The sequence below is a fragment of the Corvus hawaiiensis genome, chromosome 1, assembly GCF_020740725.1.
Source record: "Corvus hawaiiensis isolate bCorHaw1 chromosome 1, bCorHaw1.pri.cur, whole genome shotgun sequence".
Lineage (NCBI taxonomy): Eukaryota > Metazoa > Chordata > Aves > Passeriformes > Corvidae > Corvus > Corvus hawaiiensis.
Genome location: NC_063213.1, coordinates 47250933 through 47276478, shown reverse-complemented (window position 1 = coordinate 47276478; position 25546 = coordinate 47250933). Strand labels below are relative to the sequence as shown.

General features: G+C 47.3%; 1 protein-coding gene across 1 annotated transcript in view; it reads right to left on the bottom strand.

The window, feature by feature from the left end:
• C1H7orf31 (chromosome 1 C7orf31 homolog) overlaps nt 1-23696 on the bottom strand; it is a 36904-nt gene extending 13208 nt beyond the window's left edge. Inside the window, 5 exon segments of the mRNA XM_048321238.1 lie at nt 3730-3748; nt 3751-3868; nt 20762-20834; nt 20837-20911; nt 23666-23696. Of these exon segments, the coding sequence (XP_048177195.1) occupies nt 3730-3748; nt 3751-3868; nt 20762-20834; nt 20837-20911; nt 23666-23696 (316 nt within the window).
• Nucleotides 23697-25546: the final 1850 nt, after the last annotated feature.

Here is a 25546-nt window from a genome sequence, read left to right as displayed (position 1 = left end):
ATGTCATTAACGTAGGTTTATGAAGTAGCTTGCAAACCTCTTCTCCCGTTCTGACTGCTGTGTTGGCTTTCTGAAATGGGACGAGTTGTTGCTATGACTCATCTACTTGCTCATGAAGTACTGTGCCTGAGTTGGCCAAAATCTCTTCTGGCTTGCAATGTGAGGGTAGGAATGTAGAGACATAGACTACCTGCCGCCTCGGCAATTTCCACCCTGTGGAAAAGGGAAGGTTTGTTTCTAGACATCTTCTTTCCTTTGGAGTGGGATTCAGTTGGATTAGTTAGGGGCTCTACACTACTCTTCCTGGACAACAAATAATCCAAGGGATTCAGAAAAGACAAACACAAGAGCAATGAAAATTCTTGTTTCAAGCTTGTTATACATTCTTGCACCAGTCCTATCACTGGGATCATAGCACCTTGCCATGGTTTTGGTATGGAAGTCCCATCAGCATCATTTAACAAGAGCAAGTGCTGGACTCTCCCCCTGGGATAGGGTAACCGGTTATAAGTACAAATTCGGGGAGGAGAAGCTGGAGAGCAGCCCTGGGGAAAGAGATGTGGTGTTTGGGTTGATGGCAAGCTGTACATGAGTCAATAGTGTGCCGTGGCAGCTGAAAGGGCCCGCTGTGTGACGGGGTGCACCCAGCACAGTGCAGTGAGCCAAGCGAGGGCAGTGACTCGAGGGCAGAGTCCCACCCTGCTCTGCACGCTGCAGCCCCACCTCGAGCACTCTGTGCTGCTTGGGTGCCTTAATGTAGGAAGGACATCAAACTATCAGAGTGTGCCCTGAGGAGGGGACCAAGATGATGAAAGGCTCGAGGGCAAGACTTACAAGGAGCGGCTGAGGTCACTTGGTTTGTTCAGCTGGGAGAAGGCTGAGGAGTGACCTCCACACAGTCTACACCTTCCTCAAGGGGGGCAGTGGAGCGGGAGGTGCTGCTCACCTCTCTCCTCTTTCTGGTGACCAGTGATAGGACATGAGGGAATGGCATGAAGGTCCATCAGGGAAAGTTCAGGATGGATATTTGGAAAAGGTTCTCCACTGTGCGGGTGACCAGTCACTGGAACAGACACCCCAGGGGAGTGATCATGGCACCAAGTCTGTCAGAGTTCCAGGAGTGTCTGGACAATGCTCGTGGTCATGGTTTAGTGTTAGATAGTCCTGTGAGAAGCAGGGAGTTGGTGATCCATAAGGGTCCCTTCCAACTTGAGATATTCTATGATCATTTCACAAAAAGATTAGCTCTTGATAACACAGAGGGAGGCACATTTCCAGTCTTTGAATCATGTTTTAACTCTTTGACATTCTAGCCTGCATCTTCCATTGCTGTTGTCCAGGAAAGACTGCAGGACTGAAGGCTATCCTTGGACTTTTCTGAATCACCCTTAAGCAGCATGTCCTGCTTCCAAAGCTTTCCTGTAAGTCAGTAATGGTGATCTGAATGCTGCATGAGTGTCTGAACAACAGAGATTTGGCATCGTCATTTGCCTATCTTTCAGTTAGCCAGTCTTTTTTTTTTTTTTTTTTTTAAGTTATGCTGTCATGAAGAAAAAGAAGTCTTGTAACTGGTTTCAGTGGAAGAGGCACCTACCCCAGTATATTTTAAAGAAGAAATCGACTGTGGTAAGAGTCTAGGAAAAGGAGCCCTAATTCCAAAAGCATTCCCCAACAGCTCCTCATCTGTCTAGACATATTGCTTCTTTTACAACATCTTTCTGCAAAAGCTGAGCACTGACTTTTCATGTTTATGCATATGGCATTTGTGTATGCTGTAAATTAGGCCAAAAGTTAAATCTTTAAGCTCAGGAAGGGTGTTTGGGACAACAGCCAACAGTAAATAATTATCAAATGATGGGCAAAAAATAAAGAGAAATTTAGAACTACAGGTGTTTCAGCAAAATACCGTGTGGAGATTTCTGAGTACCAATATATTTCCACATTAATATTCAGGGCATTGTGAAAAGAATAAAAGCTTAAAGTGCTGTCATAGGTTAGCAAGCATAGTCCCGGAAGGGATGTCCTTGCTAAGGGGTGCTTACAGTTTCCTCTGGGAACTGAAAGAACCTATCAGCTGGCCAGTTTGAATATGAATAATTCTCTAAGCCACTTAAAGTTGTGACCACCTCTGTGATCCACATTTAAGAATAGACAAACTCCCCCTCCAAGCTCTCTCTCGTTTCCGGCGCTGGGACAGGTGGCTGTGGGCCCCGTGTGGGGGCCAGCGGGCCCGGCCAGGCCCTGCTCGGGCCAGGCCGGGCCGGGCCACGGCCATCCTGAAGCCGATGGACCTGTTCCAGCCGTGGAACCCCCCCCACTGCCTTGCCGTGGGCAGCCGGAGCGGCTCGGCTCTCCCCCCTCTCCACTGCGATAAGAAAAATTCAACATTCCAGCTGCAAAGCTGCAAGGCCGAGGTGAGATTAACCCTTTTATTGCTGTGAAGAGCTGAAAACCTGAGGGAAGAGAGAGAGGAGATGCTTAAAGCTGAAATTCTGTTGTGAAGCTATGATATATCAGAGTATCCAGTTGTAATTCCATGAAGATATGGGGGGTGGAGTGTTCAACTCGTGAGCAAAAGCACCTGCGCTGAGATAGGCAGATGCTGACGCAGCTGTAATTCCATGAGAAGTTTGGACAGGGAGAGATGAACCAGATGAGGACTTTTGCTCCAAACGGGAAAGGAGAAAACCTCAGTTCCTAGAGATGCTCCCAGAGATAGTCCTAACAATGAAGATGAGGAAGACCCTTTGCTCCCAGGGAAGGAGAAGGGCCTCTGTTTTTGTTTCTGAACGGCTCAACCTTAAAATTGTACCCCAAAAAACTTCAAGAGTGGACCCTCGAACGCGGAAAAACCAATTGCTATCTGTGTGTGACCTTGAACAAGCTGCAAGTCAGGGGAAGGGACTCACATGCAGGCAGAGAGACTCCTCTTCCTAAATGGACTGAACAATATTTGGAAGTGGGTGGCTGTCTCGTTGTGATAATGTTTTCATAGCACAAGCAAGAAGAGACTTCTCTTTTTAAATGGACTGAACAAGGTTATTATGGCAGTGGTAAACAGACTGAACATCTTAAGGGTTTTCTTTTCATATTGGCGGTGGGAGAAGGGAGGAAGGTGGGGGGAGGAGGAGAGTTCTGAAGGTGGTATAATTTTTTTTCTTTCCTCTTTTAGGTCTGTTAATAAACTTCTTTATATTCTTTCAAGTTTGGTGCCTGCTTTGCATGTCTCCTAATTCTTATCTCACAGAAGATAAACAGTAATGAGTATTTTGGACCAAACCACTACAAGTGCCCATTTTTGGAATGCAGATATTTGTACTTGTCAGTCTAAATTTCTATCCAACCATTTCGCTGCCTGGTTCTTTTCTTGATAAAAGCACTTCACTTAAACATTTTGACTGTGAAAAGTAGATGTCTAGCCTATGTTGGCTGAGGGTCTTCTCTACTACCATAAGGTTGACTGGCTAACTGAAAGATAGGCAAATGATGATGCCAAATCTCTGTTGTTCAGACACTCATGCAGCATTCAGATCACCATTACTGACTTACAGGAAAGCTTTGGAAGCAGGACGTGCTGCTTAAGGGTGATTCAGAAAAGTCCAAGGATAGCCTTCAGTCCTGCAGTCTTTCCTGGACAACAGCAATGGAAGATGCAGGCTAGAATGTCAAAGAGTTAAACATGACTCAAAGACCGGAAACGTGCCTCCCTCTGTGTTATCAAGAGCTAACCTGTAACAAAGGTACATGGAGGTCCTTTTCCTTTGCTTGGTTGTCTTCTGGCAGTACACGTAGAGCAATTCCTCCATGCTTCCTGTCTGCTCCTCAGGGAAGCTTGCAGCAATTAAGGAATTCCCCGAACTCTTTATGTCTGAAAAAAAAAACCCCAACAAAATGTCTTTTGACAGCAGCAACAGTGATGGTTACCTGAAGTCTTTTAAACAATGACGACTTGGCTCTATTTTCATGACTCTGACTTATTCAGCTTATTCTGGCTAATGCTATTAGGATGAGCTGTCACCAGGAGAGGTTAGTACAACAGTGATTGGCAATTGGTTAATGAAGGTTGGATCAAGTCAATTATGTTTTGATCAGTGAGAGGAAGAAAGAAGGCAATAGATACATGCAGCAGGTGCATCTTGCAGTGTAATTGAGTCTCAGCTGCCAGCACATACGTACCTGCACTCTCCTTTCAGTACTACGTAAGTAGCATACGGGCAGCAAATATATGCAGTAGCACAGATGGAAGCTTTAGCATCTAATTCCCACTGATTTCAGAATCTGTTATTGCTGCCTTTGAAAACTTCCCCTCTCCATCTCTAGAGAGGGGTGAGAAATGTTATTGTTTAGTCACTGTAGTTCACACTGAGTGAAAGCTGTGCTAGGCACTCACATGGACCTGCTAGAGGCTGAGGGTACCCTGTACGTTTCCATACATTGGTGTCATTTGAAATCCAGCAGTTTGATGTGTATGATGAACCAAAATAAGAATCTGATGTGCCATAGATTACCAGAAAACTTTTCTGGTTTTACGTTTCTGAAGGAACTCAAGCATTCATTTACAAGTTCTATCTAAAGTTTCGCCCCCATTCTGAAAGTAGTCAGGCAGATGCCAAGTCACCTATGTGGCTGTGATGTTTGTATTCATTAAGCCAACTCTCACTGGAAACATTAATAAATCATTCCTGTTGGCTGCTATCTATAGGCTACTAAGTTGCAGAACAACCACTTTACCTTAGACATAAAAGAGAAGCATTGCATACGAAGGTGTGATCGTCTATTCAGCTGAAACAGGACTATGTTAAACTCAAAATATTTACAAGTCTTCTTCTCCCAAAAAAATATTTATAGCCAATGTTGATTCGGTGATATTTGAGATCTCAACGACCCATTAAAAAATGTCTCAACCCAGAGATTATCAAAAAAGGGCTAAGGTGAACATATTTTTAAAATGTCTATTGTGAACAATCCTTAAGAGTCTCAGCACGATAGTCAATGATTTAATAGAGACTATTAGCATTTCTAACTTCCACAATTGTAGATTTATTCTGAATTCTGACAGACAACTTCCAGCTTTCTGGCTCTTTTCTTCTGAGAAAAACCCACACCACCAAAAAACTAATGTTCTGGGATCAGAACATCAGTTTGGTAGTGCCTTCTTTATTATTAAAAAGTTGCATTTCTTCCCTTCAGATTTGTTTTGTATGTCATGCAGAGCTCAAACCAGAGTGTAAGAATGCAGTGTCTTAAATTATGAGCTTGTGAAGGCCTCCAGTAACTGATTTGATCAGTGCATGAAACCAACACATCTGAGGGTGTGTGCTGCCAACAGCTTCGAGAAGGTCTTGGAAGGAGAGCTCTTATTCATACTGGGATTTTAATCCAGGACTCCACTTTTGACATGAATCTCCCAGTGGTCTCTGTTTTTCAGTGCCTTGGTCTTGGAGTACATGAACTGGGTTCCTTATGGATGTAATTATCTGAAAGATGTGTTCCAGAAATACACCAGGAAGGCACCACAGCCACAAATGGACCCTTAATCCAAAGTAAAGAGCACCTGAAATGTATTTTTTCTGCACCTCTGATTCTCAGCACCCACTGTTTCACTCTACACATCTTCTCCTGAAGACCACAATACATGCCAGATGACATAGTCACTGAGCAACATAGAGATTTGGAATACATTGAATTTTTTTTTGAGTGGGATTGGCTGAATTCGTATTTATTAACTGTTTCCCAATAAACCTATAAATAACTACACACATAATCTTAGTATATCAATGCTGAATCTGACTATCTGATCATAGGGTAAAATACATAGGATACCTTGTTTGTATATATATATACAACCTAGCATTATTCAAATATATGTACATGCTTCTGTTTAATCAGGGGCACAATCTAGCTATGCAAATATTGGTAACAAATGCTCTAGTCCAAGAAAATAATGTAATAAAATTAATTCATGCATTATTTTTAAAAGCTGAGAACAACTGTTCCATTTATTTATTTATTTATTTACTTATTTATTTGTATTTATGCGACTAGGAAAAAGTGCAACATTTTAAAAACGTTTGATATTGTAAAACATGCAGCCATCTTCTTTTCAGGTATGGCTTGTGAGTTCATGTGAGTGTGTGTTTACAGTAGCAGAAAAATGTAGCTTACTACCTGTGTTACAATAGAGATTTTCCTGGTCACAGAGAAGAGAATGCTACAACCTTGCTATGTGTATTTCATGTTTGTGTTTTAGAGCTGGGTCTAACATAGTTGTCATCTGAAAGATGCTTTGCTGTTGCACTGCTTAATTTTTCCTTTTGCTGGATATCCTGTGTAGCTAACGTGATTATTTTCTGTATATTCATTAAAATTTAGATCAGTTCTATAATTCAGTAAACTTCCAAGCCTATTAATAGTTAAAAGAGTGCAGATGGAAATTCACCAAATTCCTGCAATGCAAGGTGTAGGTTACGGGGGTTCTGAGGTTCTGGTCGGGACGGCCGGACGTAGACGGTGACGGATGGAGACGAGAGATCTCTATAGGCAGGTCTTGGGACACAGCCGGTTTATTGTAAAGGGCGTGGGTATTGGGGCACTGCTCAGAGCTGGTAGACTCAGCTCTGAGCAGGCCCAAGAGAGCAAGAGAGTGAACGGGTGAGAGAGAGAGAGAGAGAGAGTAGGAGCAAGAGTAGAAGTGGAAGAGAGGAATGAATAGAAGAGAGAAAGAATAGAAGTGTGTTGGGGTTTTAGTTTAGTCTTAGGTTTTCCTGTTAAAGGAATTTTCTCCCATATGCATGTTGCTAGGGGACAAATAGCTGTACTTAAGAAAGACAAAAAGGGGAGTGGGGCGGGCCTGGCTACTCTTTTGTCTACACCTGGGTGTGGGGACAGTTCGCTCGGAGCGTCCGGAGAGAGAAGCTGCAAAGAAAGGAGCTGCTGCTGCTTTCTTTTTTGGCTGTTCTTTCTTCCTGCTGGAAGCAACGCCGGGACCCTAAAAGCCGCTTTTCCCTGCCCTGCTGGAGACCGGGCTGTGGCTGTCCTGCCCCGCTGCTGTTTCGAGCTTTCGCTACGCTGTAGCCCTGCTCGCCCTGCCTGCCTGGGCCTCCGTGGTTTTTCCCATCTGGATACATCTCGCCTGCCACCCGGGATTTGCGTCCGTCCCTGCCGTTCCAGCCTGCCGTTTCAGCCTGCTGTTCCTGAGAGCCCGGGATCAGCTGCCCAGGGGTTTGTGAAGCCTTTGTTCCATCCCTTCCCGGGATCCCAGGGCACCAGAGCCGCGGGTTTCCCGAGCTCGCTCCGGAGCGCCCCCTGCAGCCGCGGGGGAACCATCGCACCTGCCCTGCTCACCGGGAGCCGCCAGCGCCCCTGCCGGCTGCGAGCGGAACTGCACCCGAGGGGAAAGGGCCTGACAGCCGAGAAGGCTGGCACTGGGTTTGTGATTGCTGTTACTGCCATAGTTGTTGTTGTTTTGTTTGACTGGTTATATACATATATATATATAGTAAAGAACTGTTATTCCTATTTCCCACATCTTTGCCTAAAGGCCCTTGATTTCAAAATATAATAACTTGGAGGGAAAAGGGGTTATATCTGCCACTTCAAGGGGGGCCTCTGCCTTCCTTAGCAGACACCTGTCTTTCAAAACCGAGACAGATCTTGGCGCCCAACGTGGGGCCTGAGGGCATTAAGAGATAGAGGTGAAAAAGGAATACCAGTTCCTGGATAACTTTATTTTGTGTGCTGGATATTGGAACCTTGTTAGGCAGCACTATGTGGTCTAGTTTACCCTGGTTTGGGTGGCACGTAGCCGTGGCTATATTCTTCCCCTTTGCAGCTCCTTACTTGAGTATGGGTCCTCTGACTAAGGCTACCATTGCTGTTATCCAGCTTGCGTTATGGGTCGAGAAGGTGAGGAATTCATGGGTTTTTAACTTCCTCCGGAATGTGGGCACATGGATAAACAGCTATCACACACTGAGCACATGTTTTTGGGGTTATGTTAACAATGGTACCTTCTGTGAGGAAATGACACCAGGGGAAGTTTTCTCCCAACCCCTCAACCAGTTCTTTGGGCCCACCCCATCAATTTTCGAAGGGTTTAAATTCCCTCTGAATACTAACCATCTGCTGCTGATAGGCCTACTCTATTTAGCATTCAAGGATAAGTTGAGATTGGCTTGGATATCTACCCGGACACCAGCCCCAGAGACTAGAGATCCTGCCCCAGAACCTGACATGGCCCCAGAGAGTAGAGTTCCTACCCCAGAGCCTGATCCTGCTCCAGAACCTGACACGGCCCCAGACACTAGAGATCCTACCCCAGAGCCAGAGCCTGCCGCAGCCCCAGACACTAGAGATCCCGCCCCACAGACTGATACCGCCCAACAGTCCACCTCAGAAATGGACTACCCAAACTGGGTGGGGGTACTGGAAAAAGGGATGCAGGAGATGTGCCAGGAGATGGGCCAGGTGCGCAAGGAGATGTGCCAGGAGATGGGCCAGGTGCGCAAGGAGATGTGCCAGGAGATGGGCCAGGTGCGCCAGGAGATATGCCAATTGCTAAGGGAATACACCTCCTCAGCTAGTGAAAAACCCTCTCCCTGCCCCAAAGAGGGTGAGTCCGATGGTGCAGCAGTGGAACCCACGGATGTTACAACCGTCCAGGCTTCAGCTGAACCACAAGGGCAACCACAGCCAGCAGCGGTCGCCCCTGTGCAAAGGAGGAAGTATAAGACCAAATCAGTACGACCAGTTAATGATGATGGGCAACCAGGGCCCTCACAACCAGCAGGAGAGCCAGAGCCAGAAATCATTACTGAGTCCCTGTCGCACGACAGTCTCCGTGCTATGCGAAACGACATTGTGCGAAGGGGGCGTGAGCCTTATACCACCTGGCTGCTTCGGGTTTGGGACCTTATGGGCACAAGTGTGCAACTGGATAGTGGTGAGGCAAGGTATCTGGGATCGTTGACCCAGGACCCAGGTGTGGACCAGATATTTGTGAGGGAGCCAGGGCCTCTCTCTCTTTGGGAGCGACTCTTAATGAGTGTGAGAGAAAGGTTCATTCACAAAGAAAGAATGCAGGAGTATCATCATAGAATGCAGTGGAAGACACTTGAGCAAGGGATCCAACAGCTAAGAGAGGTGGCAATATTAGAGGTACTCTTTGGGAAGGATGGACAGCATGATAATGACCCCGATAAGGTCAGGTGCACAGGACAGATGATGTGGAACCTGGCAAGGCTAGGGCCATCGCAATACACCACCTTCATTGCAACGATTGATGCTGACAATACCCGAGAAACAGTGGGCTCTGTTGCCAACAGGCTCAGGCATTATGACAGCATGATCAATGGCCCGCTGAAAGCTCATGTCTCTGCTGTGGTCCAGGACCTCAAAGAGGAGATGAAGGAGATGAGGGAGGAGATGAGGGAGGAGATGAGGGAGGAGATGAGGAGGGTCAGTGTGGCACCAGTGCGAGTCACAGGCCCCCAAGTCAGAGCCCGTCGTCCCCCTGCTAGAGAGAGAGGGTACACCCCACGAGCTGAGCTGTGGTTTTTCCTGTGTGAGCATGGGGAAGACATGAGAAGGTGGGATGGGAAACCCACCTCTGCCCTGGCAGCGCGGGTGCATGAACTCAAGGAGGGAGGCACTAACCGAGGGGGTTCCGCTAAGGTGAAGGTAGCCTCAGCCTCCCGTGACCGAGCTGCCAGGCATTACAGAAGGGAGGATGATATGTCGGATCCCCTTGAAGGTACCTCGAGCATGTACGCCCAGGGAAAGAATGATAACCAGGGCTAGAGGGGCCCTGCCTCTAGCCAGGAAGAGGCACGGGAGAACCGAGTTTTCTGGACGGTGTGGATCCGATGGCCTGGCACATCAGAGCCACAAAAATATGATGCATTGGTTGATACTGGGGCACAGTGTACTTTAATGCCATCGGGACATGTGGGGGCAGAACCTGTATCCATCGCTGGGGTGACCGGGGGATCACAGCAGTTGACCCTTTTGGAAGCTGAGGTGAGCCTGACTGGGAAGGAGTGGCAAAAGCATCCGATTGTGACCGGCCCAGAGGCCCCGTGTATTCTGGGCATAGACTTCCTCCGGAATGGCTACTACAAAGACCCAAAAGGACTCAGGTGGGCATTTGGGATTGCTGCTGTGGAGGCAGAGGGCATTAGGCAATTGAACACCCTGCCTGGACTATCTGAGAATCCTTCTGCAGTTGGGCTCCTGAAAGTGGAAGAGCAACGAGTGCCAATTGCCACCTCGACAGTGCACCGCCGGCAGTATCGGACAAATCGAGATGCTGTGATCCCCATCCACAAGATGATCCGCGAGCTGGAGAGTCAAGGGGTGGTCAGCAAGACCCACTCACCCTTCAACAGCCCCATCTGGCCTGTGCGCAAGTCTGACGGGGAATGGAGATTGACTGTGGACTATCGTGCCCTGAATGAAGTGACTCCACCGTTGAGCGCTGCCGTGCCAGACATGTTGGAGCTCCAGTACGAGCTGGAGTCCAAAGCAGCAAAGTGGTACGCCACTATTGACATTGCCAATGCATTCTTCTCCATTCCTCTGGCAGCGGAGTGCAGGCCTCAGTTTGCCTTCACCTGGAGGGGCGTGCAGTACACCTGGAACCGACTGCCCCAGGGGTGGAAGCACAGTCCCACCATCTGTCATGGACTGATCCAGACTGCACTAGAAAAGAGTGAGGCTCCAGAACATCTGCAGTACATTGATGACATCATTGTGTGGGGGAACACTGCAACCGAAGTGTTTGAGAAAGGAGAGAGAATAATTCAAATTCTCCTGCAAGCTGGTTTTGCCATCAAGAAGAGCAAGGTCAAGGGACCTGCCCGAGAGATCCAGTTCCTGGGAGTAAAGTGGCAAGATGGACGACGTCAGATTCCCACTGAGGTCATCAATAAGATCACAGCAATGTCTCCGCCGACTAACAAGAAGGAAACACAAGCTTTCCTAGGTGCTATAGGTTTCTGGAGGATGCACATTCCCGAGTACAGCCAGATCGTGAGTCCTCTCTACCTGGTTACCCGCAAGAAGAATGATTTCCACTGGGGCCCTGAACAGCAGCAAGCCTTCGCCCAGATCAAACAGGAAATTGCTCACGCCGTAGCCCTTGGCCCAGTCAGGACAGGACCAGAGGTGAAGAACGTGCTCTACTCTGCAGCCGGGAACAATGGTCTGTCCTGGAGCCTCTGGCAGAAGGTGCCTGGTGAGACTCGGGGCCGACCACTGGGATTCTGGAGCCGAAGCTACAGAGGATCTGAAGCCAACTACACTCCCACCGAGAAGGAAATCCTGGCAGCTTATGAAGGAGTCCAGGCTGCCTCAGAAGTAATCGGCACAGAGGCACAACTCCTCCTGGCACCCCGACTACCGGTGCTGGGGTGGATGTTCAAAGGAAAGGTTCCCTCCACGCATCACGCCACCGACGCTACTTGGAGCAAATGGATTGCCCTCATCACGCAGCGCGCCCGAATTGGAAACCCAAGTCGCCCTGGGATCTTGGAAATAATTACAAACTGGCCAGAAGGTGAGACTTTTGGGTTATCTTCTGAAGAAGAAGAGGAGCAGGTGACACGTGCCGAAGAAGCCCCACCATATAACGAGCTACCAGAGAGTGAAAGACAATACGCCCTCTTCACTGATGGGTCCTGCCGAATTGTAGGCGCTAGCCGGAAATGGAAAGCCGCTGTATGGAGCCCCACACGACAAGTTGCACAGGCCACTGAAGGAGAAGGTGGATCGAGCCAATTTGCTGAGCTCAAAGCTGTCCAATTAGCTCTGGACATAGCTGAAAGAGAGAAGTGGCCAAAGCTCTACCTCTACACTGATTCATGGATGGTAGCCAATGCTCTGTGGGGTTGGCTGGAAAGGTGGAAGAAGGCAAACTGGCAGCGCAGAGGAAAACCAATCTGGGCTGCTGAAGAGTGGAAAGACATTGCCACTCGGGTAGAGAAGCTATCCGTGAAAGTCCGTCATGTAGATGCTCACATCCCCAAGAGCCGGGCTAATGAAGAACATCGTAACAACAAACAGGTAGATCAGGCTGCGAAAATAGAGGTGTCCCAGATAGACTTGGACTGGCAACATAAAGGAGAACTGTTCCTAGCTCGATGGGCCCATGATGCCTCAGGCCATCAGGGCAGAGATGCCACCTATAAGTGGGCACGAGACCGAGGGGTGGATCTAACCATGGACAGTATCTCCCAGGTTATCCATGACTGTGAGACATGCGCTGCGATCAAGCAGGCCAAGCGGGTGAAGCCTCTGTGGTATGGCGGGCGATGGTCCAAATACAAGTATGGGGAGGCCTGGCAGATTGATTACATCACACTGCCTCAAACCCGCCAAGGCAAGCGCTATGTGCTCACAATGGTAGAAGCCACCACTGGGTGGCTGGAGACCTACCCTGTGCCTCATGCTACTGCCCGGAACACCATCCTGGGCCTGGAAAAGCAAGTCCTTTGGAGGCATGGCACCCCTGAGAGAATCGAGTCTGACAATGGGACTCATTTCAAGAACAGCCTTATAAACACCTGGGCTAGAGAACATGGCATAGAGTGGGTGTACCACATCCCTTACCATGCACCAGCAGCTGGGAAGGTTGAGCGGTGTAATGGACTGCTTAAAACCACCTTGAAGGCACTGGGTGGGGGGACTTTCAAAAACTGGGAGATGCATTTAGCAAGAGCCACCTGGTTAGTTAACACTCGAGGTTCCACCAGCCGAGCAGGCCCTGCCCAATCCGAACCCCTACAAACAACAGACGGGGATAAGGTTCCAGTGGTGCACATGAGAGGTATGCTTGGAAAAACTGTTTGGGTAAAGTCTGCCTTGAGCAAAGACAAACCCATCCGTGGGGTTGTTTTTGCTCAGGGACCAGGTTGCACCTGGTGGGTGATGCAAAAGGATGGAGAGACCCGATGCTTACCTCAAGAGGACCTTGTTTTAGGGTGAACTACCCATGGCTCTGTACTTGTACCAGTATCAGCATGTATATTTGTATATAATTTGGGTAATGCATAGATTTATATGGTTAAAAAAAAGTTAAGTTTCATGTAACATGTTAGTATGGGAAAAAATTCGGGGTGGATAATGTTGGGGTTTTAGTTTAGTCTTAGGTTTTCCTGTTAAAGGAATTTTCTCCCATATGCATGTTGCTAGGGGACAAATAGCTGTACTTAAGAAAGACAAAAAGGGGAGTGGGGCGGGCCTGGCTACTCTTTTGTCTACACCTGGGTGTGGGGACAGTTCGCTCGGAGCGTCCGGAGAGAGAAGCTGCAAAGAAAGGAGCTGCTGCTGCTTTCTTTTTTGGCTGTTCTTTCTTCCTGCTGGAAGCAACGCCGGGACCCTAAAAGCCGCTTTTCCCTGCCCTGCTGGAGACCGGGCTGTGGCTGTCCTGCCCCGCTGCTGTTTCGAGCTTTCGCTACGCTGTAGCCCTGCTCGCCCTGCCTGCCTGGGCCTCCGTGGTTTTTCCCATCTGGATACATCTCGCCTGCCACCCGGGATTTGCGTCCGTCCCTGCCGTTCCAGCCTGCCGTTTCAGCCTGCTGTTCCTGAGAGCCCGGGATCAGCTGCCCAGGGGTTTGTGAAGCCTTTGTTCCATCCCTTCCCGGGATCCCAGGGCACCAGAGCCGCGGGTTTCCCGAGCTCGCTCCGGAGCGCCCCCTGCAGCCGCGGGGGAACCATCGCACCTGCCCTGCTCACCGGGAGCCGCCAGCGCCCCTGCCGGCTGCGAGCGGAACTGCACCCGAGGGGAAAGGGCCTGACAGCCGAGAAGGCTGGGACTGGGTTTGTGATTGCTGTTACTGCCATAGTTGTTGTTGTTTTGTTTGACTGGTTATATACATATATATATATAGTAAAGAACTGTTATTCCTATTTCCCACATCTTTGCCTAAAGGCCCTTGATTTCAAAATATAATAACTTGGAGGGAAAAGGGGTTATATCTGCCACTTCAAGGGGGGCCTCTGCCTTCCTTAGCAGACACCTGTCTTTCAAAACTGAGACAAAGTGAGAATGAGAATGAGAATGAGAATGAGAATGTCTGAAGTCCTGGTTACAATACAATAAATCATCTTCTGTACTGAATATTCTAATTGTCACTAACCAATCTAATACAAGATACAAATCCTATAGCATTTACATACAGCCTATAAGAGTTCTCATATTACCATAGAGTGTTACATCTTAACTTCTAAAAACTACTCTTTGGACCCCTTCTGCTGAGCTAGTAGGGTCTGCTCTGACCCTTGGACCTGTTTGCAAGCAGAGGGTATTGTTCCATCAAGAGGGGATTACTTCAGTCGGCCATACCATTGTTTTCTAGTTGTTCAGTAACTAAGACCTGGTATTTCAAAAGTGGCTTTCATTTCGATGTTGCCTGTAGTTTTCATATTCCCAAAATCTTTTGTCAGGCAATCATATTTCCAAGGCTTTCCTGTTTCATCTTCCCCAACATCTCCCCCTTTTCGATGGACAATTAAGATATTAGACATAGTCTTACTCGTCATTTTTTGCACACACTGAAGTATACAAGGTACTGCTACTAAAACTATAATTATTACTACTAGAATAATCAAGCCTATTTTACAGAGTTCCCTTAGCCAGGGTGCAAAGCTCCAACCATCAAACAAACTGTCTAGCCAAGACGAGTTATCTGTTGTAATTTGGTTAGCTAGGTCCCTTAGGTTTTGTAACTGTTTGTGAATGGAAACAGAATGATCGGATAAGTTCATACAGCATAATCCTTCAAAATCTTCACAGCCATGCCCATGTGCTAATAAAAGATAATCAATGGCAGCTCTATTTTGTAAAGTGGCATGTCTGACTGCCTCTTCATCAGTTAACAAATCACTGATCATAGTAGAGGTGGCATTTACCTCCTTGCTGAGCCAACATCCCAACTTGTTTAACTGTTTTAGTGCAATTGAGGAACTTAACTGAGGAAGAAAAATGCTCGCAACAATTGATTTTTCAGAGTTCCAAGGATGAAAGTCACTATCACAGTCGCTCTCATACTGATGTCCCCAGGAAGATCTAATTTTTCTGTTTTTCTTTTTGATTACTTCTTTGACACTGGGAGCAATAATTGTAAGTTGTCCCAGAGCACAAGGGCCACTATCTATTTTTGAAGGTATACCTTGCCAGGCTCTGTCTCCACAGATGAGCCAAATTCCTCTAGGGAATCGAATAGGAAGTTTGTTAAAACGATCTGCATGAGGTTCATCATATATAAGAAGCTTAGCTTGGTTGCACCAAGAAGTTACATTGCTATAAGCTGGGTGATATGGGGTAACATTTAAATGAGGACCGTTTTCTCCTAGAAAGTGAAAGAAATAGCAGGTATCCATAGTTAACGAGCCTAGGATTTCTAGCTCTTGAAGGTCAGATTTATCAATTTTAGAGTTATCAATATAAGTTTGGTGTTTATGGCTGGTAGTTGGAGAAATGTGATCATCGTATGGCCAGTACTTATCAAGAGTAACATTATCAAAACCTTCTGGTAAAGGTATTCCAACTAAACAGGTTGAAAAAGGTTTGTCAGGGCTTGTGTCAGATAGACAGATGGTATTGGAGCCTGCAGATTTGGCTAAAGCAACCCAGACATTTGTCTTTGGTTGATTTACAGGTAAAGCTTCGCTACAAAAACTAAAACATAAGAATAAAAGCAACATGCACGCGCGCAGATGAGAAAGCTCCATTATTTTCTTGAGCTGTTTTTGGCAGATCGCTTTCTTCTGGTGATTCTGCGCACTTTAGGTTTGGGTGCTTGCTTCCTGGCTTCCACTTGCAGGGTCACTGGCTGATGTGGAGGCGTCGGCAGGTTTTGATGTGTGGTATGGCTTCACGTTTTTTGCTGGAACCCACTTGAGCTCTCCACCTGTGGAAACACATGCAAACCCCTTCCCCCACGTTATAAGATCATAAGGTCTTTCTATTTTTCCTGATGCTAAATTCTTAATTAAAACTGGAGGGTGCTCTTTCAGTTTTGCTTTTTTGTTGTTTAGGAAATGTCTATAGATGGGGGGTTCAGGCTCTTCTGCAGAGCTATTCAAAAAATTATAAACATACAAAGCTTTATTCAACCTTCTTTGAGGTGTAGCCTGGGCTTTTCCCCTTTTCTGTTGATTTAAAATGCGTTTTAAAGTTTGATGTGTTCCTTTTAGGGTACTTTTTGGCAGTTGTTTAAGATACGGTGAGCAAATGCCACTGTATCTTACAGCACTTTTTAGTTCTTTAATTTGGAGAGTGGAGATGGGAGCCCACATTTTAGGACTGTCAGGCTGTTGGCTAGCTATCACAGGCTTAGTTAATAGGCTAAGACTTTCATCTTTATAGATTTGGGGTCTTATTTCATGGCAATCTGTTAATTTAGAATAATCTGAGCACTTTGGAGGATTTTTTGATTCAGAAGGTAGCGCTGACAAACTTTCAGAACTCGTTTTCTCTTTCTGGGTTGCAAGATCCCCGCCGCTTGCCGGCGGGACTCTGGGGCTTATTGCAAACAAATCTGGCTGCTTTTCAGAGTTTACTTGTGTTAGATTTAAAGCATCAGCTCCGGCAGAGGGGCTCTCCGTCTCCCCTGCCACTGGAGCTGCATTATTGCTCTCGGTTCCCCCCTTGCTCGCGGCTTCTGAGGCGAGGCTGCGCTGCGCGGAGGGATACGGCTGTACGGTGTCGGGGGACCCCGGCGGGGGCGGCTGCGGCGCGGGGATGGGACCCGGCAGGGGCAGCGATGGAACGGCAGAGTTCGGGAGTGGTGCAGCCGATCTCGGTGGCGGCGGGCGAGGAGGCGGGGTGGAGCTGCGCGGCGGAGTCGCGGGAGGATGCGCGGCTGGTCCCGGGAGCGGTGCTGAGGTTGGAGAAGTCTGAGCGGACTGATACCACTGGTCCGGGAGTTGCAGCAATGGCGCATGCGTATGTTGCAACGATTGCGCATGCGCGTGTTTCGTCATCAGGTCCGCGCGGCAGGATGTAATGGCGGCGGTCTGTGTGGCAGATAGTTCGGGCAAAGCGGGAGATGGCAGGACTGCAGAACCAGGGGCTCGGGCTGCGGTCGTGGGAGGCAGGAGGGCTGGTGGCTGGATCGCGGCGTGCTGCTGCTGGAAGCTTGTAGGCTGGGCTGGGGTGGGTGGTGGTGCCGCAGGAGACGGGGCTGCAGTGCCGGGAGACGTAGCTGGAGCAGGGGCAGGTACGGGGGAGACTGCAGACATCCGTGCAGGCAGCGCGGGCACCGGCATCAAGTGGCTCGCGGAGCTGGGGCGCTCCCAGCGCAAGCGATGGTGTGCCGGGATTGGGGAACCGCACAGAAACGGCAGGAGGAGCGGGAGTAGACACAGGCGGCTGCTGTGCCGCCACGGGGCCGGGGGACCACTCGGGGCGTGCTGTGCGCGCTTGAACGGCAGGGTGGGGGGGTAGGGTTCCTGCGGTAACATGCACAGGGGGTGCCGGAGACAGCAGGACAGCAGTGGCCGGCGCTCTGGGCACCAGTGTTTCGGGAGCGGTAGGGGACTGTGAAGACGCAGCAGCGGCGGACGCGGATGGAACAATGGCTATCATCGGCGCCGTGTGGGGGGGGGGGGACCTGGGGGGCTGGAAGAAGGGTCACCGCTTGGCTTTGGGGGGGGCCGGCTATAATGGCAGCCATGGCCATAACCGGCGCGGCTGGGGGAGGGGTAACACCCGTAGGTAGCAGGGGGGTAGGCGCTGGCCCCGCCGGGGTACCGCCGGCGGGCGGGGCCATCATGATGTCAGCAGCGGGGGGTGGGGTAGCAATGACGGCAGCAGGGGGGGGTGGAGCCGCGGTGACGGGACCGGGGGGGGGGCACGGGGGGGCAGGGGCAAGGGGCGGGGCCGCGGAGACGCTGGCACTGAAGGCGGGGGCCGCGGGGGATGGGGCAGCGGGGGCGCGCGGGATGGCGGGAGGGGCGGGAGGGGCCGTAGGGTCCGGTGGGGTGGCTGGGGCCGGGGTAACGGGCGCGGGGGGCCGCGAGCGCGGGGGGCGGGGCGGCGCGCGTCAGCCGGACCGCGGGTATCGGAGCCACGGGGTCCGGCGGAGGGGCGGGGGGCCATGCTCCGCTGCGGGCTCGCGACGGCAAGGGGCGGACTAGCAGCCAGAACCGGGCTCGGCGGGGTGACTGCTGCGGGCGGCGCCACCGCGGCAAACAGCTCTACCAGCGCTCTGCAAGCTGGGAGCAGCTGTGCGGCTGCCATATCCCGGTAGGAGATATTATTAAAGAGCTTAACTCCAACTGTGTCCCAAAAGTCTCTTGTAAAGACGGCTGAACGGTCAGCATTTGGGAAATTAAGTCGGGTCCATTCTAAAAGATTTTTTAGCTCGTGTTTAGGCAACTGACTTGGACCAGAGCTTATAAGTAAATGCTTAAGTTGCTTATAGAGATCTTTGTCATGGGCAGAGTGGGTTTGTCCCATTTTTTTAGACCAGTATGATACTCACTTAGGTGATGTCGCAGGAGCAGCGTCCTTACTCAGATGTCTGTCGTGGGGGGCTGGCCAGGCACTCCACTCAGCACTCAGGACGCCGCTTTTCGGTCCTTTCCCAGAGCTCCGATTTCAGTCGTCGCTTGGCAACGGCTTTCCGTGCTCAGGACCTCACGGGTGGGTCCGCACTGAGCTGCAGTGCAGGCGGTGCTCAGCACTACTCGCCTGTGCTCGGGGCGTGCGGCAGATTTCCCTCCGCAGAGCTCCGGTCAGTACTGCTTAGCAGCGTGTCCGTGCTCGAGGGGTGATACGGCAGACCTCCTCAAAGAGCTCCAGGGGGCCGCTGCGCAGCAGTGGCGGCCCGTGCTCGAGGACTGCCAGGCAATTGCCTCCAAGAGCTCCAGGTAAACCCCGTGCTCGAAGGCTGCCTCAGCAGAATTACAGAGCTCCAGCTATTACGATGCGCAGCATCGGTATGCCGTGCTCACGACAAGTTCTAGGTGGCTATAACTGGTCTTTTAGTTACCGTCCATGGAGAAAAGTCCTACAGATGGAGAAAGCTGAACCGGGCGTTCAATCACGTTGTGCGCCAGGCTGCAGGTGCTGGGTGTGGGCTCGGCAATCACGGTGGGCGCCAGACTGTAGGTTACTGGGTTCTGAGGTTCTGGTCGGGACGGCCGGACGTAGACGGTGACGGATGGAGACGAGAGATCTCTATAGGCAGGTCTTGGGACACAGCCGGTTTATTGTAAAGGGCGTGGGTATTGGGGCACTGCTCAGAGCTGGTAGACTCAGCTCTGAGCAGGCCCAAGAGAGCAAGAGAGTGAACGGGTGAGAGAGAGAGAGAGAGAGTAGGAGCAAGAGTAGAAGTGGAAGAGAGGAATGAATAGAAGAGAGAAAGAATAGAAGTGAGAATGAGAATGAGAATGAGAATGTCTGAAGTCCTGGTTACAATACAATAAATCATCTTCTGTACTGAATATTCTAATTGTCACTAACCAATCTAATACAAGATACAAATCCTATAGCATTTACATACAGCCTATAAGAGTTCTTATATTACCATAGAGTGTTACATCTTAACTTCTAAAAACTACTCTTTGGACCCCTTCTGCTGAGCTAGTAGGGTCTGCTCTGACCCTTGGACCTGTTTGCAAGCAGAGGGTATTGTTCCATCAAGAGGGGATTACTTCAGTCGGCCATACCATTGTTTTCTAGTTGTTCAGTAACTAAGACCTGGTATTTCAAAAGTGGCTTTCATTTCGATGTTGCCTGTAGTTTTCATATTCCCAAAATCTTTTGTCAGGCAATCATATTTCCAAGGCTTTCCTGTTTCATCTTCCCCAACAGCAAGGAATACCACAAAAACTTGCCTCAGGGCAGATATGTAAGTGGGAGCATCAAGACACGGTTTGACAAGTGTGATAATCCAAAGTACTCTGACTGGAATTCAGATGTTGGATAGGAGACATTACAAGTAATGGAAGAAGTTATCAACAGTAGTAAACCAGAAGTCTGTCAGAAAGATAGAAACTAAGACGTGATTTTACTAACAATAGAGATAAAATCTCAAATGAAAGAACACTGGAGGACTTGAGGCTCACTCTGGAATCTGTTATGTATGGAAAAAATACAAATTTAGTTTAAATAAAAAATTGTCGTGAGTGCCAAGCAGCATGTAAGTTCAGCTTTCCAGACCTTTAAAAACTGCAGGAATTCTGCCATATCCTGCCCTCCAGCTAATAGTATAATTAAGCCCTCAAAATACAGTGAAAACACATTGATTCTTGAAATTTCCTGATTACACATTGGTGATTATGAAAGCAAAATTCAAGCTTCCTGTAATTTTAAATTTTAATTTAAAAGTTTATTTCAGTAATTATAGATCAACCTGTAATCTAGGAGAAAAAAAAAAAGGTTTAAAATAGGAGTAGGTACGATGATAAATGTTGGTGATTGATTTGTGAAATATGCTCATTTTTTCCAAATTAGAAATGCAATATACATGTTCATTTTATTCTTTATGAGAATTATTTCAGGAGATTTTGAATGCTAAAGCCACAGTATAATTTATTTTAACAGTCCTCCTTTCAGCTGTAATGAACATATTTCCTGGGGAACTGACAGACTATTGCACAAAGTAGAAGATATTCTATTTCATTAAAGCAAAAAGAAAAAAAATGTGTCTTGCCAGAAAAACATAAAATATAATGAGAAAATACTTTCAATAACACTAAATTGGTATCAAATACTTCTAATGGAATAATTTACCTGTACAAGTTCTGTTCTTGCCTGTCTTTTGAGACAGTTGCCCAAGCAGAAATTTGAAATGGAGTTAGTACTACATTCGAATGGAAGGTTCTTGTAGGACTTCAGGTCCCTCATTTTCTTGGTAGTGTTGGGGCAGGTTATGTGGTAGCATCATGCTTAATATTTGAACTTCTAGGGGAAGATGCAGGATAAAATACCAAATAACAAAGCATTTGTTACTGCATCTAGATACTAAGGAGAAAACAGATGAATTCTGCCTAATTCTGGCAAGTGTCAACAAGAAACAATGGTTGCTCTTAATACTGCTACTGGTTATTTGTACCAGGTTACAAAATAAAACAAACATACAAACAAAAAGAAAAGAAGCAGATTAAAGAGGTGTGATACTATTGTTTTGTGTTACTGATGAACGGAAGCTGGAAATAAGCTTCCAAGTAAGAGCAGAAACTTTGGACTTGCACAAAAAAAGACTTATGCACAGTAAGTCTCACCTGGTGAACTCAGATTCACTGTAAAGTTCCAGTCCCACTCTGAAAAGGATACTTTTAATAGAAAAGACTTTTTTCCTTAATTGCCATGTTTCTTGTCTCTACTGTGCTGAGGGGAAATGCTTCTGTCCTCCTTTCACTCGAACAAAGTTGTGTTTCAACACTGGTTGTTTAGCTGTTTGTGAGGAGAGGAGCTGTATTAGGCCAGTATAAACCCCTGAGCTCTCCAGAACTTCATGCAGGCATTTATATCTAAACAAATTGCCTCTGCTTTGAGCTGCTCTGCTGTGCAAAAGAAAAGCACCAGGACTTTTACTTTCTATCAAATGAAGCTTTGGTTCACAGTGACAAAAAGTCTTCTCTCAAAAAACACCACCTCCTTAGATGAAGTAGACAAAGAAGCACTACTGCTTCCTCCCCCATCCTCCAAGAGCCAGCAGAGCATTCCCTTGTATCTGTGCCTTCTTTTTCTGGGACGATCCTGAGGAAACCCTCAGGAACCTGTTTGCTCCATGACAAGCACAGTAGGAGTGTGTAATAAGGGCTAGATAAGTTCACAAAGAGAAGCACTGAATTCACTCTGCTGTCCACACACTGTGACAAGGCTCATTTTGACAAAAACCAATGGCTCATCATGTGAAGAAGGCTGAGAGACCTTTGTTTTACCTTCTTGCATTTTGAGTTGTACCTTTGAGACTTCTGTGTTGCTCTGCACTTAATGATCTGCTAGCTTTTGGATATGGATCTTACAATGGGAAGTAGAGTCTGAGGAGAGTCTCAAGGAGAAAGGAGCAATTTGTATTCATCTGACTGGTACATGTTTGCTATCCTGACTTTGGCAAAGCTTTGACAAAAAGGATATTTTAAACAAGCCCTCTTCTTCTCTGGCATATGTTAGTAAAATACAAAAGATTTTGCTGTGCCTTATTAAAGTAGAGAACTAATTTGAAACTATTTGAAATATGTTATTCTTCCAGGATGTCTGGGAGTTTGGGCCATAAGTTTTTGAAGAAAAGAAGCTGATACAGCATATTCAAGTGAAAAAACCAAAACTAATTCTATCATGCTGGCAGTTTATGGAGTATTGAGTGGTCTGCTATGGTGTCTACATGAACACTATGGAAATCTTACACTGATGACTCAGATTCAAGTACAACTGGCTTCCAATGAGAAAAATGTTCTGAGTTATTGATCCATAATCTGCAAGTGGGCAAGAAACAGAAATCAGACTTTCCTTCCAGAAGAACTGCTGTGGTTCTGTAATGCAATGCAGTTCTGAGTCCACACTGTTCAGACCCCAGTGGAATTTCCTCTCTATCCAGCTTTATTAGCCTTTCTCAGAAATTTATTTCTGGCTGCCAGAATTACAGATGGAGCCTGTGGCTCGTAGATTTTTTTGCTCCTGCCTGTTGCACATATAGGGAGGTATCACATTTCATGACTTCTCTTTGCAACTCCATGACAGCAGCTGCCAACTGAGGCAGGGATTTATGCCATCAATTTTACTTCATCAGTCTCCTAGCATTTCAAGCATCATCCATAGCACCAGATCGTGATTCGACTGCACTCATCTTCGAATCCACAATGTACATACAGGCTTAAACCCATCTGCAGTCTTACCCAGCATACCAACACCAGGACCACTGGTTCGCAGTAATCCACACTCCCTCATCAAAAGGGTCCTGAACATCTATGTCCCACGTCCCTGCAGCTGCACTAGCCCAAAACCACCATTGAAATAGTAAAACTTGCCTTCAGCTCCAGAAAAATAGTTCATTGTACAGTGCTTCCAGGTGGCTGGCTCGGGGACCTCAAGCTTCTAGTCATTGACACCTCCCTTTAGCAGCAAGATCCAGACCAAGGGTCAAGACATCCCTATGAACAGTGCTCTCTGGACACAGGCCAATGCATGCAGAGGGGCCCACAGTCTGTCCAGTTCTGTTTCCTGGCAAACTGGCCCAATTACTTGGCAGAAGAAGCCAAAGGGATTTTAGCTCAGTGACCAAAGTCACAAGTCCTTATTGATCCAGGGGAAATGACCTACAAAGGAAATCATTAGTTTCCAGGATGATATCTCTCCAAAGCAGGAGCCACAGTCATATACATTTCAGCCCCAGAGCTTTCAGAAATCCATGGTCAAGAGAATGAATTATCTCACTGGGAGGCTTTGCTGAGGCAAAGCTCCCAGGGGGAGAAAGTAGGAAGGTATAGGACAGTGATACATGATTATTTTGAGAAATGATACATAAGTAAAAATTGATTTCTAAATGTAACAACCTTTCAAGTATTGTGCTTACAGAACCCTAAAGAAATATTATTCCAACACAGGAGACAATATTTGGAGATCAGCCCCTCTCTTCCCAACCTTCATTGTCTGTCTCTGGAAGAAAAGCATTAATAGGAAACTCCGTAGGGCTGAACTCTGAACTAAGCCTACCTTCTCATTCAGTGCAGTGCACTGTGACCATGCTTTGGTCTGTGTTCTGGTAGTATTTGACATCACAGCAAGAGGGTGTTGGGGATCTTCTGGAGTGGTGCATAGGATCAGAAAGCTGGTGATGTCAGCAGGCGTTTAACTGTTGAATGCGGGGGAAGGATGTTAGAGCTGGGATCCAAGACACACACAGGTCATGTGGAGTTTTACCTCTCCTGAGTAAAGCAATAAATACAGCCACAAACCAAGACAGTTTGTTACGGAAAATTTGATTGGGAAGAACTGAGTGAAGTCGTGTGGATATTGGTTCAATTCTTGACAAATTGGCTGAGCCTAGTGGATTTCAAGTAAGGCAGGCAGCCCAGCAGCAAGACTTCTGTGAAGTGCCAATTTTTATTCCCAGTCTTGAAAATACCAGTATTCTTTGCTAAGGTCTTGTGTGGGATGTTCACACCATCCTTCAAAACAGTTGGAGTTGGCCACCACTGATGAGTTTGGATTCTGGTTAGTTGGCTTGCTGGATGTTTTTGCCCTCCTATGTTTACAGTGATAGATTTTGATCTGTTTTACTTTCTTCTGCTGACCTTTTCTTTTCTCTCAATGTGTCTTTTGTTTAAGTTGAATAGGCCTCAAAATAAATGGATGCATTTGAAAAGAGTGTTTTTTCTGTTGTTTTTTTTTTTCACCAGTGAGAGCAAAACTAGCTGGAGGTCCTACTTTTCTTGGAAAAGCAGTGTGAAAAAAGTTGGGAGCATGTCTTTTGGCAGGTGATAATACATAAATTATTAAAATAGGCATTTTCTAAATACCTATTAAATGCACTATTGTGTTATTAATAACCAGTCGAGCTGGTTTATTATGATTTTGAACCACTGATTTGTTTTTAACCTGGATAGCTTGGCCATCACATTAAAGTGAACTCAACTTTAATGTTTGTGCCATGTGCAAGTGATATAGCTGTATCAGTGATTTCCAGAGTTCACAAGTTTAATATATTCTGAAAAAAAATTATTTCAGTATTTCTTTTTCATGCTTCATCTTAGTCTAGAGCTGCATGTTTGGAAAGGCTCAGAGGAATATTTTCCTTCATTTCATTAATTACTCAACTGTTGAAAAATCTCTGTTATTTCCTTCCAAAAATATACTACGGAAGAATTAAAGTTTTAGGATACAATGGGAATGACCTACCTCAGCTGTTATTATAGAGGGTGTGCTGACTGGAAAAAAAAGGCTCAGGACATCACCTCTACACTCCAAATCTTCACACAAAAGAGGTCACCCCCAACACGTAAATCTATCAGTACCTAAGTTGTGTGTTTTGCTGCCAGCTGTATCTCCACATTACTGAGTTTCTCTGGAAAAAAAATAATTGGGAGGATGAAGGTCCTTGATACATCTCTGTATAGCTCCCTTACCAGGCTGCAGTGGAACAATGGTGTCAGGGAAAGATGGATATCACAAAATCACAGAATGCTTGAGGTGGGAGGGGACTTCTGATGGTCACCTGGTCGAAACCCTACTCAGGCAAGACTGTCTAAAGCGGGCTGCCTAGGACCATGTTTCCAAGGAGGAAGACTTCACACCCTCTCTGGGCAACCTTGTCAGTGCTCAGGCACCCTCGTAGTCTAAAGTGCTTCCTTTGGATTGACTGTCCGGTGGGTCAGTTGGTGTCCATCACCTCTGGTCCTCTCAACTGGGAACAAATGAAAAGAGCCTGGCTCCATCTTCTTTTGCAACCTCCCTTCAAGTGTTTGTACATGTTGATGAGACCCTCCCTGATGAGACCCAGCCTTTTCTTCTCCAGGCTGCACAGTTCCTGCTCTCTCAGCCTTTCATCATATGAGAAATGTTCTAGACCCTTCATTAGCTTAGTGGCCTTTCACT